The 15,456-nt window shown below is 34.8% G+C and overlaps 1 protein-coding gene across 1 annotated transcript in view; it reads right to left on the bottom strand.

The window, feature by feature from the left end:
* itga3b (integrin, alpha 3b) overlaps window positions 1-15,456 on the bottom strand; it is a 64,718-nt gene that overhangs the window by 10,979 nt on the left and 38,283 nt on the right. Inside the window, exons 2-14 of the mRNA XM_077206156.1 lie at window positions 13,293-13,429; window positions 11,020-11,096; window positions 6,970-7,216; window positions 6,726-6,830; window positions 5,632-5,836; window positions 4,922-5,115; window positions 4,112-4,200; window positions 3,825-3,961; window positions 2,337-2,417; window positions 2,163-2,230; window positions 1,941-2,077; window positions 872-1,018; window positions 690-787 (exon numbers count right to left, since the gene is read on the bottom strand). Coding sequence (XP_077062271.1) covers window positions 690-787; window positions 872-1,018; window positions 1,941-2,077; window positions 2,163-2,230; window positions 2,337-2,417; window positions 3,825-3,961; window positions 4,112-4,200; window positions 4,922-5,115; window positions 5,632-5,836; window positions 6,726-6,830; window positions 6,970-7,216; window positions 11,020-11,096; window positions 13,293-13,429 — 1,722 coding nt within the window. The remainder of the gene's footprint in view (window positions 1-689; window positions 788-871; window positions 1,019-1,940; window positions 2,078-2,162; window positions 2,231-2,336; window positions 2,418-3,824; window positions 3,962-4,111; window positions 4,201-4,921; window positions 5,116-5,631; window positions 5,837-6,725; window positions 6,831-6,969; window positions 7,217-11,019; window positions 11,097-13,292; window positions 13,430-15,456) is intronic.

The raw sequence follows: 15,456 nt of genomic DNA, 5'->3' as shown, positions 1-15,456 counted from the left end.
ATGTGTATTCAAACAATAGTTTTTGAAGAGGACTAGCTAATTTGTCAAATAAAATAAAATGTAGATACTTTGATTTCAGACTTTATTAATGAATTAATTTTTAGTCCATGTGCTGTCAGATTTCTCCTGTCCTCTCACATAATAACGCATAAAGTAAAATAAAGTAAAAAAAATAAAATTAAATAAAAAACTGGGTAAGTTTATTTTCCAATAGTGGCTGGCTTACTGTACATTATACCACAAATAGTATAATAATATAGGTTGCCAATAGTTTATTTTGCAATAATTACTAACTAATTCTACAGTATAGCCAAAATAAAATAAAATAAAATATAATATAATAAAATAATAATATAATATACTTTAAAAATAATCAGAATATGTTTTTAATAAATAGTAAGCACTATGTAGTAAACAATACACTATAGGCAGTACTATTCCACTCTGAACATTGATTCACATGGCACACACTTGGAACTTACAGTAATCATTAGATTTATGGATAAGCCTGCCAAAATTAGAAGATCATTGAAATAATAATAGTATATAATAATAATAATAATAATTGAATTACTGCTTTTACTCAAAAGACAACTGAAGGTAGCTGTGAAACCTCCATCTTTGAATAAATGCTCATGTCTGTGTGTACAGTATATTCATATTGAGCAGTTTCCATCAAGAATCCTCACCTTTGGAAGGGAATGTAATTCTCATCAGCAAATACGGCCTTCAGCTGCAGGTTACTGCTACACCTGTTGTCATCACCACACTCCTTGTGAAAGTTGATCTGAGGAAAAACACCGCAAAGCACACTCAAGACCTTCGAGCAGAGGTTTGTGTTCGGCTGATGGAAATGCAGACTGGTTTGTACCTCAGTTTTGTCAGTCTGGGTCTGCTGGCCGCTCAGCACAGGGAAAGCGTCCAGGTTCTGTAATGTTTGTTGAGCGGCTGCTTTCTGCTCATACAGGGACACGTTCAATGTGAACACTATGGGCTGAAGTTTGTCCAACACTGGACTCTGTAGAGGGGAGAAAAAACTCTTTTCATTCACTAAACACAGATCACAGGTTCAGAATTGCATACTACAGTACTACTCAGATCGATTTGAAAGTTTGTATATATATATATGAAATTTTCAAATTTTCTGAATGCAATAAATACAATTATAATATACGTTTTATATATGTTGGCTGCTTTTCCTAGATAGATAATTATTGTTATTAATAATAATTTAAATGTATCTATAAATATAAATTATACTAAAATATATTATAACATTAATTTAAATAAATACATGCATTATTGTTATTAAATTGAATAACATTAATTTACTTTATAACATAATATATAATTAATAGAAATAGAAATAAACATGAATAAATATTTTTTAATAATAATTATATTAATGTATTTATTTAATTATACAAAATTATAAAATTAATATAAAAAAATAAATAAATACATGGACTATTGTTGTTAAATATAACAATAATAATAATAATACATTTATTTATTCATTCATTTACTTCTTTATAAATTAATATACATTGTATAACATACTATATAATTCATTTAAAATAAATATAAATATGCATACATAAATTATTATTATTAATAGTAATAATAATAATACTAATACATAAAATAATTCATTTATTTCTTTAGAAATAAATGCATAATTATATTAAATATAATATATCATTAAAAAATAAATATATACATTTATCATTAATATTAATTATTATAATTATTACCATCAGACAAATAACACCCTACTATGGCTATCTAAATGCAGGATTTGCATCAGTGTGAATACGTGTGTGTGTGTGTGTGTGTGTGTGTGTGTGTGTGTGTGTGTGTGTGTGTGTGTGTGTGTATGTGCGCGTGTGTGTGTGGTGTGTTCTGTATGTGCATGGTGGTCTGAGCAGGTGGTCTCTCACATTAACACTAAGTTCCAGCTCTTGACATGCGGGAGTAGAGAAAGTGAGGAGGCCTGTAAATGTGCTTTGCTTGTTGTCAAGGAAACGGACTCGGGCACCACGGCGATTCTGGTCCGCGTCCACAGTGAACTTCACAGCTGAAGCAGGAGGAAACAAACAGTGTGTGCTTAATCTAATAACAAAACAACAGATGAAACTCTCCTGAATCAGGGTTTCACTCACTGATGTCCTTCTTGAAGGCTTTGTTTCCATTGCTGAGAGTGTAACTGAAACACACCTTCACCTTTATGCTATAAAAATAACATATTATAATTATTTTAAATGCTATTACAGGACAAGTATAACATAATAATTTGACAAATGCATACCGAAAAATCAAAAGCATGTGCATCTTACCAGGAATTCACACACTGGCTTGGAATCACAATACTCGGCTCCACTGTAAAGTTTTTGGAGAGGTGGATGACCGGACGCGACCTGGAAAACACCCATCAAGCATCACATATTTTGAGGTTATCTTACAGAACGGATTGATTTTTAGTTGAACGCTTGTGACCAGCAGAGGAAGCTCCAAGCACACAGGGACCACATCCATTTGGTATCTGGTGTTCATCTGGATGCTTGTTGACTGCTTGCTGTCTGTTATTATTGTATGTATTCATGTATGTATGTATGTATTTATGTATGTATAATACGTACAATATGTATGTATGTATGTATATACACTACAGTACCTGTCAAAAGTTTGGAAACAATGAAAATGTGTTTGTTTTTTAAAAAGCAGACTCTAATGCTCACCAAAGCTGCATCAAAAATACAGTAAAAACAGAAATATTGTGAAATATTATTACAATTTAAATAACTGTTTTCTATTGTAATATGTTTTCAAATGTAATTTATTTCTGTAATGAAAAGCTGTATTTTCAGCATCATCACTCCAGTCTTCAGTGTCACATGATCCTTCAGAAATCATTCTAATGTGATGATTTGCTGTTCAAAAAACATTTATTATTATTTTATTATTATCAATGTTGAAAACAGTTTTGCTGTTTAAAATTTTTGCGGATATGGTGATTCTTTCTCAGGATTCATTGATGAATTGAAAGTTCAATAAAGAGCTATTATTTACATTTATTAAATGTATTTATTACATTTATTAAAACATTTATTAAATTATAAATGTCATCACTTTTGATCAATTTAATGCATCATTGATGAATACAAGTAATCATTTCTTTTTCTTCTCCTTTATCTTAGCACAAATGTTTTTTTCCACAAAAATATTATCGTTAATAATAAGAAGAACTGTTTCTTGAGCATCAAATCATCATATTATAATGATTTCTGAAAGATCATGTGACACTGAAGACTGGAGTAATTATGGTGAAAATTCAGCTTTGACGTCACAGAAATAACTGACATATTAAAATATATTCACATATAAAACAGGTATTTTGGTATTTGTGACAGTAACTGTATGTAAGTAAATAAATAAATATTGTGTTTTTTAATAATAACAATACATTTATTTATTTATTTATTTATAGATTTAAATAAATATAAATTATGTAAAATATAATATACACATACATTTACTAAATACAATAAATAAAAATAATTATAAATGACAAAATATAATATACTAAATCAATCAATCAATCAATCACTCAATCCTTTGGTAGGCACAATTTATATTTGTCTACAGAGGTAATTTCAAGGACTAAAACGTTATTTTAAGGTCATGAGAAACATACATTTAAGTGTGCCCAAACTTTTGATTGAAAATTTTTTGTATGTATGTACACGTTTGGAAAAAGAACATTTCAAAATCCCTCTGAATAATATCAACATCTATATATACCAAACACTGTTTAAAGAGTGAACCTCAAGAGAGCGATGCGGTCGTCCATGGAGCCCACCAAAATGTCAGGATAATCATTTCCATCCATATCCATTCCTCCATTGAGAGAGTAGCCAAATGTCTGAAAGCCACTGGGACCTAATGATTTCCCCTCTATCACCTAAGAGAAAAAGCATACAGTAAATCATCCGTTCTTATTCTCACGGTCTCCAATTCAAGGTCCAGATATGTCAGATATGATCAACTGTTGATGGTCAACAAAATCTTAAATAAAACTGTTCCATAAAAATCCTATGATGTGTTGCTTTACCTGGCTGGGTTCCTTTCTTATTCCATTTTTACTTCCCATCCATATAAAGACTTTCCCAGAGTCTTGGAACGGAGCACCAACAGCGAAATCTGAATGAACAAAACAAGACACAAACCCCAGAACACGTGATTAACTCTCCATGGCCTCCAGATGGCAGCATTATGAAATTTATCACATGAAATTACACACGTTGCATATACACTACCATTCAAAAGTTTGTGTTCGTAAGATTATTAAACTGTTTTTTGAAATAAATAGCATTTGTTCACCAAGACTGCATCTATTTGAACAAAAATACAGTAAAATTATGAAATATTATTATGATTTGAAATATCTGTTTTCTATTTGAATATATTTTAAAATGTAATTTGTGATGCAAAGATGAATTTTCAGTTTCATTACTCCAGGCTTCAGTCACAAGATCCTTCAGAAATCATTCTAATATGATGATTGGCTGAAACATTTCTTATTATTATCAATGTTGAAATCAGTTGTGCAGCTTCACATTTTGTGGAAACTGTGATACATTGTTTTTTTCAGGATTCTTTGATGAATAGAAAGTTCAAAAGAACAGCATTTACAGCATTTGAAATAGAAACCTCTCATAAGATTATAAATGTCACTTTTGATCAATTTGATGCGTGCGTCCTCGCTAAATAAAAGTATTACATTATTTTTTAAAAACTCTACAGTGTACTTTTGAGCATGCTCATGTGACATATATATAATGCTTATAAATGAAATGATCATATTTTATGACAGCATGCATTTTTAAAATGGCGTTTTCAAACAATATAATAGGTTTGCTACCTTGAAATCCGTCCTGATTGACGTCCCCCACTGCAGCAACAGCAAACCCAAACCCTGAACCCTTTTTCCCCTTCAGAACCAAGCTGGATTTTTCCTTGAAGGAACCGTTCTCGTTCATGAAAATGTAAACAGCTCCTCCCTCCTCCTTGTAGCGGTCAAAGAAGAACGGCGCTCCAACGATCAGGTCGTTCCAGCTACAACAGCATGAAACCACACAAATGTCATGTGATGTCTAAATGACTCATGTTTATTTTCACAGAAGCTTTAGTAAAGAATGAGAAAGCTGCCAAATAAATGCATTCAGCCGTGTATCTGTTGACATGCTTAAGCTCAATGGAATCTTTGCAAGGGCAAAACGTTAGACATGCTTTGGTCTACTTCCTTTCAATTCACTTTTAAGCTTAGTGAAGCGTCGTATGGATCAATCTCTGTGATGATAACGGATCACTTGATATGCAAACAGTGATATTGGCAAATTTCACCAATAGTACAAAAACTGTGTGACTAGTGCTTTTCAAGTGATGAATCGGATCCCATTGAATTTCTATGTACGGACAAAAAAAAACAACTAAGATGTGTTCTTTTGAATATGCATACTCGATTTGATGTGATATAAAATCAAATAAACATCAACTACTAAGATATTATAATAAAAAGGACTTTTAACAGATTAGCCAACAATACAGTGATTGAGTTACACAGTGACCTACTCGTCATTGTTGAGGTCTGTTACCGCCAAGCAGCTGCCAAAGTACGACCCTATTTGTTCTCCTGGGATCGTCATCAGTGGGTTAAGAATCAAATCTTGTTTTTCCGCCAGGATCACTGAACCCTTGAAATTGTCTCTGGGAGCCCCCGTCACCACAGTGTACTCAGAGCGATTCAGTAACTTTATGTCCTCCAGCACAGAGTAACCTGAGGAAAGAGATGAGTGTGTGACCAACTGTAGCCTGTCAAGCTACTATAAAGTTCACTTACTGACTCTTTTGAGAAAGAAGGAAAAAGTTATGCAACAATTACTATTTTATTTTATTCAATGAAAACAGTGCTGTATTTATCTGAAACAACATTAAACAGCATTTATTTAAATGCAAATTTAAACACAAAGACAGCATAATTAATATATAAAAAACATTGATCAAATTATTAGAAGATGATTGATTAAATACTAACAAAAACACTTTCTGATATTGTTGACCAATTAACACAGTTTACCGTTTCAATTTGGAAATGCATGCAATGTGGATTTGCAGCACTGAAAACATGATCTTCTGGACAACATGTCGACAACACAACCCAAACTCTTTCAGTCTCAGATACAACTACAGTGTTTGTGGACAGGTCAAAGTAGACGTTGTTTGCAGGCAGCCAATGAAGACCATAGGCTGGCATTATGCACATTTTTTACATTGTTTCGTAGGTTTGTAACAGGATGTGAGACTGGAATTGCTGACGACTCCTTTCGGCAGTTCAGAATCGATTCTTTCTTTTAGGAGACAATCACTTTATTTGTTGTGCACTTTGATCATTTACATTCACTTTAAGACCTTTTACATTCACCAACAGCTACTGCGTATTATACACTGCACAAAAGGTAATACAAACCAATTCACTAAAATTAATCAGACTTACCAATGTTTCATATTTTATCGGGTTTTGTTGTATGACAATTGTACTGACTGGGAAAAGTAAGTAGTAAGTTGTTTACTTGCACACTACTGAAAAATGTTAGTAGTTCTGTTGCTTTTAGTAATTTCCCAACATTGTCAAGATGTGATTCACAGTAAAATATCACAATACATACCAATGTAGATGTTGAGCCTGTCCTCGCCTAGCATACTGAAGCTTCTTTCATTGGCATCTCCGGCATAATCAGAGTTGGGGTCTCTGCTTTTCATATGTACAGTGCCTATAAACACAAGAATTCCTTTTATTTTTAATATTACCCTCTTTTTAAGTGATAATGGTGAGCTGACACACGCTAAAGAAGCCAGTACATTTTCCACATGAACCATTTGTGGATTTTCCATACTTCTTCTTTTACTCACCTTGCCACACAAAGCTACCAGGGGTCCCAAAGTACACATCATTCTCCGTCATGCCCCCTGAGATGCCCATGTTACACATGCCCTCCAAGTCCTGGTCATGGTTGAAGTCGCACAGCTCGTAAGTGTCAGACTGCCAGTAATCATTAGGGTCGTAGGTCAAGTCATTTCCCCGCACGTAACATTTGCCAACCATACGCTGCTGTTCTTCAGCGCCCAGCAGTTTTTTCACATAGCGATGGCCACATGCCTGCCAACATGAAAGAAGAGATGAGCATGAGGAATTCTGATTAGTATCTGCTTTTTTTGTTTTTTATTCAAAATGTTTTGCTTTTATTCAAAATATTTTTTTAAAGTCTCTTATGCTCACCAATGCTGCGTTTATTTGAGCAAAAATCCAGGAAAAACAGTAATATTTTAAAATACTATTTCAGTTAAAGGGTAACTAAACCCTAAACCAACTTTTTTTAGTTAATGGTCTGTAAAAATGGGGATTTATTAGTGCTGTTCATTGATTCGAGTAACTTTTTTGACATTTGTAAAGTGTTTTAATTCTACAATACATGCTGTAAAAACGTCTGAGTGCTGCCCTCTTCAGGTTGAATGGTGGCTACTGCAGTTGAATTTTCCTATTGGATGTTTGGGGTGGTTCGTGACGTAAGCGGAAACCACTCAAAACCACTGTTTCGACAGTCTCGAAATCTAAGCTGTTGTCCCAAATCCCGAATCCTGCCCTGATTGTCCCGAAAATTATTCTAAAGCAAAACCTTGAGTAGGCCTAGTTATTGTCTGATAAAACATTAAAAACTGTCCGTGGAGGTTGAGTCGTGAAGAGAGCGTGAGTTGCAGCAGCCGCGAGCTCAGTGAATGAATGTGCAGGCAGCCAGTCTAAAGGAGTGATTGATTTGTCGCGGCACTGTGTGCCAAAAAATACTTCGGCAATGAACAATGACTACGTTTACATGCAGCCAATATTTGGGTTATGGTCGGGTTAAGGTCACTATTAGGGTTTCTGAAACATTAGGAATAACCCGTTTACATGCGTGAGCACTGAGCAGAGAGAGTTACTCCTGTTTACATGGAATTGCAATATCCCGATGTAAACGGCGACGCACGGTTAGCGTCTGGATGTACGGACAACTAGTGATGTTACGTCTGACACCGACGCTCCGAAGCTTGCTTCAAACTCGAACGGTCCTTGCAATGAACCACTGCTTCGGATCTTGTATCATAACGTCACTAGTCACGTGAAAATGACGTCTGAAGCAAACACACTGGTTCACTCCTGTAGTGAACCACCTGACTGCTTTGACAGCCCAATCCAGTGTTGACAGGTTTGAAATCTGGCGGCTGTATTTCTTATAAAAGTGAAGCCAAACCATGGCAACACCGTGGGTTGTAGTAGTCTGTGTTTGGATTGGCGTTATTATACAAAAAAAAAAGGAAATCGCCTTTCACCAAAGACTGTGGAGAAAATAATATTTTTGAATAAAAACCATACAATTTAATGAACACTTTGTCTAAGCCTTCTGCATGATGTACCCAAAGCACACCCAAATGTTTATTTTTATTTTTATTATTAATTAGAGAACATATGAACATTGTTACATAAAAACATGCGTCAAGGAAAGAAACTTCAAAAAACCCTCTGAGTCTGCTACATTATATAAGTACAACCAGTTACACAAGCACGTCCTTTTCGTCATACAAAAAATACCAGTCCCACCAGTTAACAAGTTTAGAGTTCTGCTTCCCACAGCTAAACAAGATAAAGCTTTCACACATGATACTGCCCTGCTAAAAAAACTATAGAAACCATTACATAAATTCTCTTGGATTTAATGGTTTTCATGGGAATTTTATTGGTTGTAATGGGAATTATAGTGGTCTCTGTGGGTCTCTACAGATATGTGTTGGGTTCTATTGGTGGGGGCATTAAATCCTAATGGAATATGTCCCAAACACAATACAAAAAAGAATTCTGTAGTGGTTTAAATGGTAAAAGCCAATGGTTCCTATTGGCATTTTAATAGAAACCATTAGAATTTCTGTGATGGTTTCCAACTTTTTTTAAGCTGGTCTGATCTTCTGTCCTTGTCTAAAGAAATAATTACACACACACATCATGCTTAATGTTTTATCATCAAGGTGAACACATGAAATCCATCAGTATCTGTAAAATTCACCAATAAATGAATTCACAGCACTAACACTGTTTCAGCTTTGATCGACTCGGTAAACACGTAATAAACGGGGCGTTAACATATAAGCCTTGCATTTTGTGGTTGTCAGCTTTGTTGCATTACAATTACTTCACCATGAGATGGTGCTGCAATTTCTATCTGAACGAAGCTTCGAGTAATGAACCATTTTCGACACAATTGTATCAGAAAGCAATGCTTCGAAACGCTTCATTTGGCCATCACTACGGACAACCTTAAGACGCAATATGCGTCATTTCGGTTTCTTCTTCCTGTATCCAAAGACAACAACAACAGCAGCAGCACGGGGATAATGAATAGTTCGGGGCAGATAGCGATCGCCTTTGTTTGCGCTTTGGTGCTGGTACTGACCTCGCTTCAAAAGTATGCCGTGCTGCGTCTCGCCATGTTTACTTCTAGTATACTGCTCGCAGGTTGTTGTATGCGCCGAGAAGTTCCTCTACTCAAAAGACCAAGATTACTTGCGAATAGAACATGCGCAGAACACAAATCATTATGGGGATATGCCGATACACATTTACATGACCAAAAATTCGGGTTAGAAAAGGGTTACCCCAGGTATCATATCCGGGTTTTTAAATCCGGGATATGAGCATATTCGGGTTTTTGCCGGTGTTTACATGGCCGTGCATGACCGGGTTATTGCTAATATCCCGGTTTTGAACGGGTAATTGGCTGCATGTAAACGTAGTCAATGAATACATATTAGACTACACCCCCAAACTCTACTTTTGCAGCGCCGTCTTGAGGTGAGTGATCATATATATTTTAATCACAATTTATGGCTAGGCTAAAGTTAATCCTCTGGGGTCGACAAATGCGCGGGGCATTTCGCTGGATTTTTTCACATAGCGGCAAAACATGAATATGCCTACAGAGAGCGCTATTGACATCAACTCGATAAAACTCATCGGATGCCAAGCGCGATGCGGGAGTTAAGACCGCAGTTTGAGCCAGCGGCTCGAATTGATATGGCTCTGTCCACAGACAATTCAACATCCTCGACTTAAAATGACAGCTCTGTTGCAAAGCTATTTGCGTCACTCCAGTCACTCTCCATTTTAGAGTCAGTAGCTGTCAATCAATCCGTCTTTGCGGGTCTCAGGTGCACGCCCCCCCGCTCAGCCCCAGCCTCGGTTCGTCCCCTCTATCTCCGCTGGGCTCTGCCCACTTTTCCAGCATTTTTCAAATATTGCCAGTGGGTGGAGTCAGGCTTTGACCAGAGGTTTAGTTACCCTTTAAAAATAAGTTTTCTATTTGAATATATTTTATAATAGAAAACTTTGTTAACCGCATGAATGTCTTTACTATCCCTTTTGATAAGTTTAAAGGGATAGTTCACCCAAAAATGAAAATTCACTCACCCTCAAGTTGACACAAAAGAAGACATTTTGAAGAACGCTGGTAACCAAACATTTAATGGGCCTCACTGACTTCAGCAGAAGATAGAAATTCATACAGGTTTGGAACACCTTGAGGGTGAGTAAATGATGACAGAATTTTCATTTTGGGGTGAACTATCCCTTAAATGCGTCCTGACTGAATAAAAGTATTCATTTCTTTTTCTTTTTCAGCTAAGGTGATGCACCAGCTTCAAGAATATTTTCAAATGTAACCAAAGACATGTGAACCAGCTAATCAAAGTCTTCAAGCTTTCTTGATAATGACAGGCTGGTGTGTAAAAGCAGGGTTATAACTAAACTGAAGAACAGAGTGCATCTCATTGAGTCCGGAGAAGGGACACTTATGATTCTGTCTGTCTATTTCAAGCGATGGTCTTGAAAATGTTTATACTAAAATAAAAGGGAACCAAAGATGGATCTCATCTCACCAGCACACGTCCTCCGTTCCTTTGACTGGCTACGGTCACTCCCAGCCACATGCCCTCCACCATCTCCGTTGACTGCGCTAGAGGAGAAACAAACTCCATCAGATAGCAGATATTTTATATGCAGTCTGCCTGTAAAGTGTACTTCATTACATCAAAATCTGACGGAGTTCATCACGTGTCACTTTCACTTTCAAACAAAAATAATAATAACATTCGCATATAGCCACGTGTGAAAAGTAATGTAATTTCTAAAAAGAGTATTATTAGAGAAATAATGTACTTTAAAAGAATATACTGAATGTAAGTTTTTCAGAGACTTAATTGCATGTTATTTACAATTTTTTTGATTATAGATTAAATTTAAATTAAATGATATTAGTTACACTTAATTAGGAATTAATTTCATATTAACTTCTATTTTCTTTGAAATATGGTTAAAGGTTACTACTGAATGTATTGACAAGCATTTATGGTAAACTAAAATAATCTAATGTCATTTCAATTGAAACTTGTATTTAATATATTTGTAATTGCACATTTGTATTGATAACATTAATATAATAAGTTGAAAATATGAAATAACACACTAATTAAAAATATAAACAGGTAGGCCTTTACATATGTTTTAGTATCAAAATAAGTGTACTTTAAAATATGTCAAAAGATTATTAAAACATTATGATTTAAAATTTTAAAGTGAATCATTTCATTTGACATTATTAAAGTGCATTTTTTTAATTAGAGTATCCCTTCAAGTACACTTAAATTGGTTCTGTTTATTTTACTGTATTATACTATCTTCACGTACATATTTTAAATATTTACTTTTTAGGATTTGACGTACTCTACAAGTGCACATTCAGTACAATTGAATGCACTTTTTCACAAGGGGAATGCCTCACTGTTAGCCTCTTCTAGCTTCAGGGCAAGAACACGGAGGAACTTAGGAATTTGAAAGCTGTGACATATTTGTAATAAAAAAAGATACATGCTAGTCTTGTAAATAGCCATAATATTTCCCATGAATTCAAAAGATATCAGTGCTTTAATACATTTTCTGAAACAAAATTAGCTAGTGTGGTTGCTAGGGCATTGCGGTGTGTTTTTTTTTTTTGCATACTTTTTCCAACACAGAAAGTACTAAAGCTAAAAAGCTATTTAAAAAAATAGAACTAAGCTTAAAAAAGTCAACATTTTTCTGATTTTTAATAAAAAGCTAGCTCTGCTTCTGCTCAAACAGCTAACTTTCAAGTTTCAGACCAAGTTACTTCCTGTGCTTTATGTGCTGAACGTATTTCATTATTTCTTTACTAAATACCTGTCTGCAATATGAGTAGATCATCCTGACCTGATAGAGGAGAGAAAGGCAGGATAGAGTAAAAAAGGTATTTTGAATAACCTGGAATGAGACACCACTCAGACTGGTAAATTTGATTGTTGCTGTGTTGAGGCTTGTTTTAACATTCACTTGTGTCTAAAACGGGAGCAGGGAATTTTGGGAAACAGTCCGGGCTGTCTGAGCCCTCCAGGTTATTATTTTTAGAGTGATATGCAGATGTGAGACGCATTATCTAATCTGTGAACAGAATGCCTTAAATGTCCAAAGTCTTTTGAGCTACAGTGACACTGTGAATGATATTTGGCTTCTAAAGCTAAAATACCATCATAAATAAACCACCTACACTATCATTCAAACATTTGATTTAGTAAGATTTTTTTCTAAAGAAATTATTAATTTTATTCAGCAAGGACACATTAAATTGATCAAGTAATGACACTAAAGACATTTATAATACTACAAAAGATTTATATTGCAAATAAATGCTATTATTTCTGTTACTCAAAGAATCCTGACAAAAAATAATCATGGTTTCCACAAACATATTAAGCATCACAACTGTTTTCAAAATTGATGATGATAAGAAATATTCTTGAACATCAAAAATCATCATATTAGAATGATTTCTGAAGAATCATGTGACACTGAAGACTGGAGTAATGATGCTGAAAATTCAGCTTTGATCACAGGAATAAGTTTCATTTTAAAATATATTACAGTAGAAAACACTTCTTTAAATTGTAATAATATTTCACAATATTATTGTTTTGACTGTATTTTTGCTCAAATAATGCTGCCTTGGTGAGCAGAAGAGACTTTTTTTAAACATTTAAAAATCTTGATGACACCAAACTTTAAAACGGTAGGGTATTTGATATATTTTCACAAATCAAATTATTTTTTCAATTTTATGATAAGTAATATGAATACCTACGTGCACTGATGAGGTCCATCCTCCTGCAGTCATCCTGTTCAATAGTGACGGGACAATAATACACGGCTCCAGTTTCATTAACGTTGAATTTGCTGAGATTGGGCTGGGCTTTCTCTTGGGGCGCCCCGACTAAGAGCCTACAGAAAAAACAGCAAATACTTTATGAAAGACTAATTGATTGAGACCACTGTAAAGCATGTAACGTCTTTTTTCTTAATACTGGCTTAAAGTCAACATGAAATGAAAATTCATCCTATCTGTTTTCGAAATGCATATTGTAGATCTTATGAATAATTAATCTGTTTTTTTTTTGACCTCGCAATGTTTAATTAATCAAAATGTCATAACTGGACCTTCTAGTGTAAATGACAAACTTCTCTCTCATGATGTATACAGGACTTCGAGAAGGCAAACAAGCCCCGACCTGAAATGAAAGGCACTGAAGACCTTTTATTTCATTATCCTCCCCTCTTGCAAGTTTTATGAGAATGAGCTGAGGATAAAGCGATTCAATAAAGTGGCGTCCTGTAACCAAACACCTGCCACCATGGCATTTGATCAAATAACATACTAGAACAAAACTGCACCGGTTTTGGACCTATAGGTATCAAAAAAGCAAATTACACAAATATGTTAGCAAGCTGAAAGTAAGATTTAGACCTAAGTTTGGTCTTGTTTTAAAGAAAACAATCAGCAGATTATTACTGAAGTGAAAGCACTTCAAACAATTAAAGTATGAAAAAGTTATGGAAGTTAAAATTTACAGTAAATCAAATATACTTTATTAATATTTTTTTTATATAAAATAAATATTTTACAAAATATTTTTTACTATAAAATTACTATAAAATGAAAGCTATGTATCTAACCAAGTTGTGTTCCAAATTTAAAGTTGATATCACAAAAATTGAAGCTCCCATGAGATTCTTTTTTTTACATGCCTTTGGTGTGAGAGACCCGGGTTCGAATCCACTGTGAGACACCAATGTGTCCCTGAGCAAGACATTTAACCCCTAGTTTCTCCAGAGGCGTGCGACCTCTGACATATATAGCAATTGTAAGTCGCTTTGGATAAAAGCGTCAGCTAAATGAATAAATGTAAATGTAAATTTTGTTTAGGCGTTATACCAAAAATAGCCACCGGGTGCCATTGCATTCCATTGAATTTAATTGTATGCATTCTGCCATAACAAATTAATAAATTTCTATCCAAATATCACTTCTGTCACTAAGTATGGAACCTTGAGACTCAGACCTTTCTGACAATATGTGTTTTGTCAAGATTAGAACATTTTTGATGATAAATTATGAAAGATGATGCCCAAAAGGGGAGGGGCCTAATAAAAAAATACTGTTTCTATGGTAACGCAACGTCCAATTTCAAAACGTTTTTTACAGGATGAATTCTGAGTTCGTAAGCTTTCAAACGATACCTAATTTATGATAACTACTAAAATATGTGATATAATAATAATAAAAAAATGATATATATAAATGATTTCCATTACACGAGAGTAGATGTTAAAACTTCATGCTGATTTGTACTCGGCTTTCGCCAAGATAATCACCAACTAAGACGTAGCTTTACAGTAACCTATGCTTCTCCATCCATTCTTTCCATCTGGTGATGTAAATCTTCTGTCTGGTGTTAATACAGTGTATAGCGCGTCAGCACACACAACGGCTGCAACCACAGTGCGGTCCCCCCATAACAACCCTCTGGATTGAGCGGAGTAGGGAACATGGGCTCGACAGTGACTCTGGCGTCCCAGAGTCACCCCCCTCCGTCCCCCACTCAACTCAGCCCAGGTTACTGACCTCTACTTCCCTCTTGCTGCTGAGACCTAACCACAATCTCACAATCTCTCCGCAACCCAACCATACGCGCCAACCCGTTTGACTAAGGCTGTCGAGCCCCACTGGTGCGTTAATATGCAGTTTCAGTGGCAACGGTTCCGTATGGCATACCACCTACCGCAAAACACAATATCTGCCCAACCACCCGTCATTCACGCAATATACACAGGAACGTAATGACTGTAAATACTATACAACCTATACAAATAAACCAATATAATATATATTATACTTTTTAGAGGACTTTTTACTTTACTTTTTAAAATATAATTTTATCTTTTTTTATTGACAAATACTAGATTATATT

Source organism: Siphateles boraxobius, unplaced genomic scaffold (assembly GCF_051911475.1).
Source record: "Siphateles boraxobius isolate OS27281-9 unplaced genomic scaffold, OSU_SipBor_1 55, whole genome shotgun sequence".
Lineage (NCBI taxonomy): Eukaryota > Metazoa > Chordata > Actinopteri > Cypriniformes > Leuciscidae > Siphateles > Siphateles boraxobius.
Note: the sequence above shows the minus strand (reverse complement) of the source record. Positions and strands in the feature narration are given on the sequence as shown.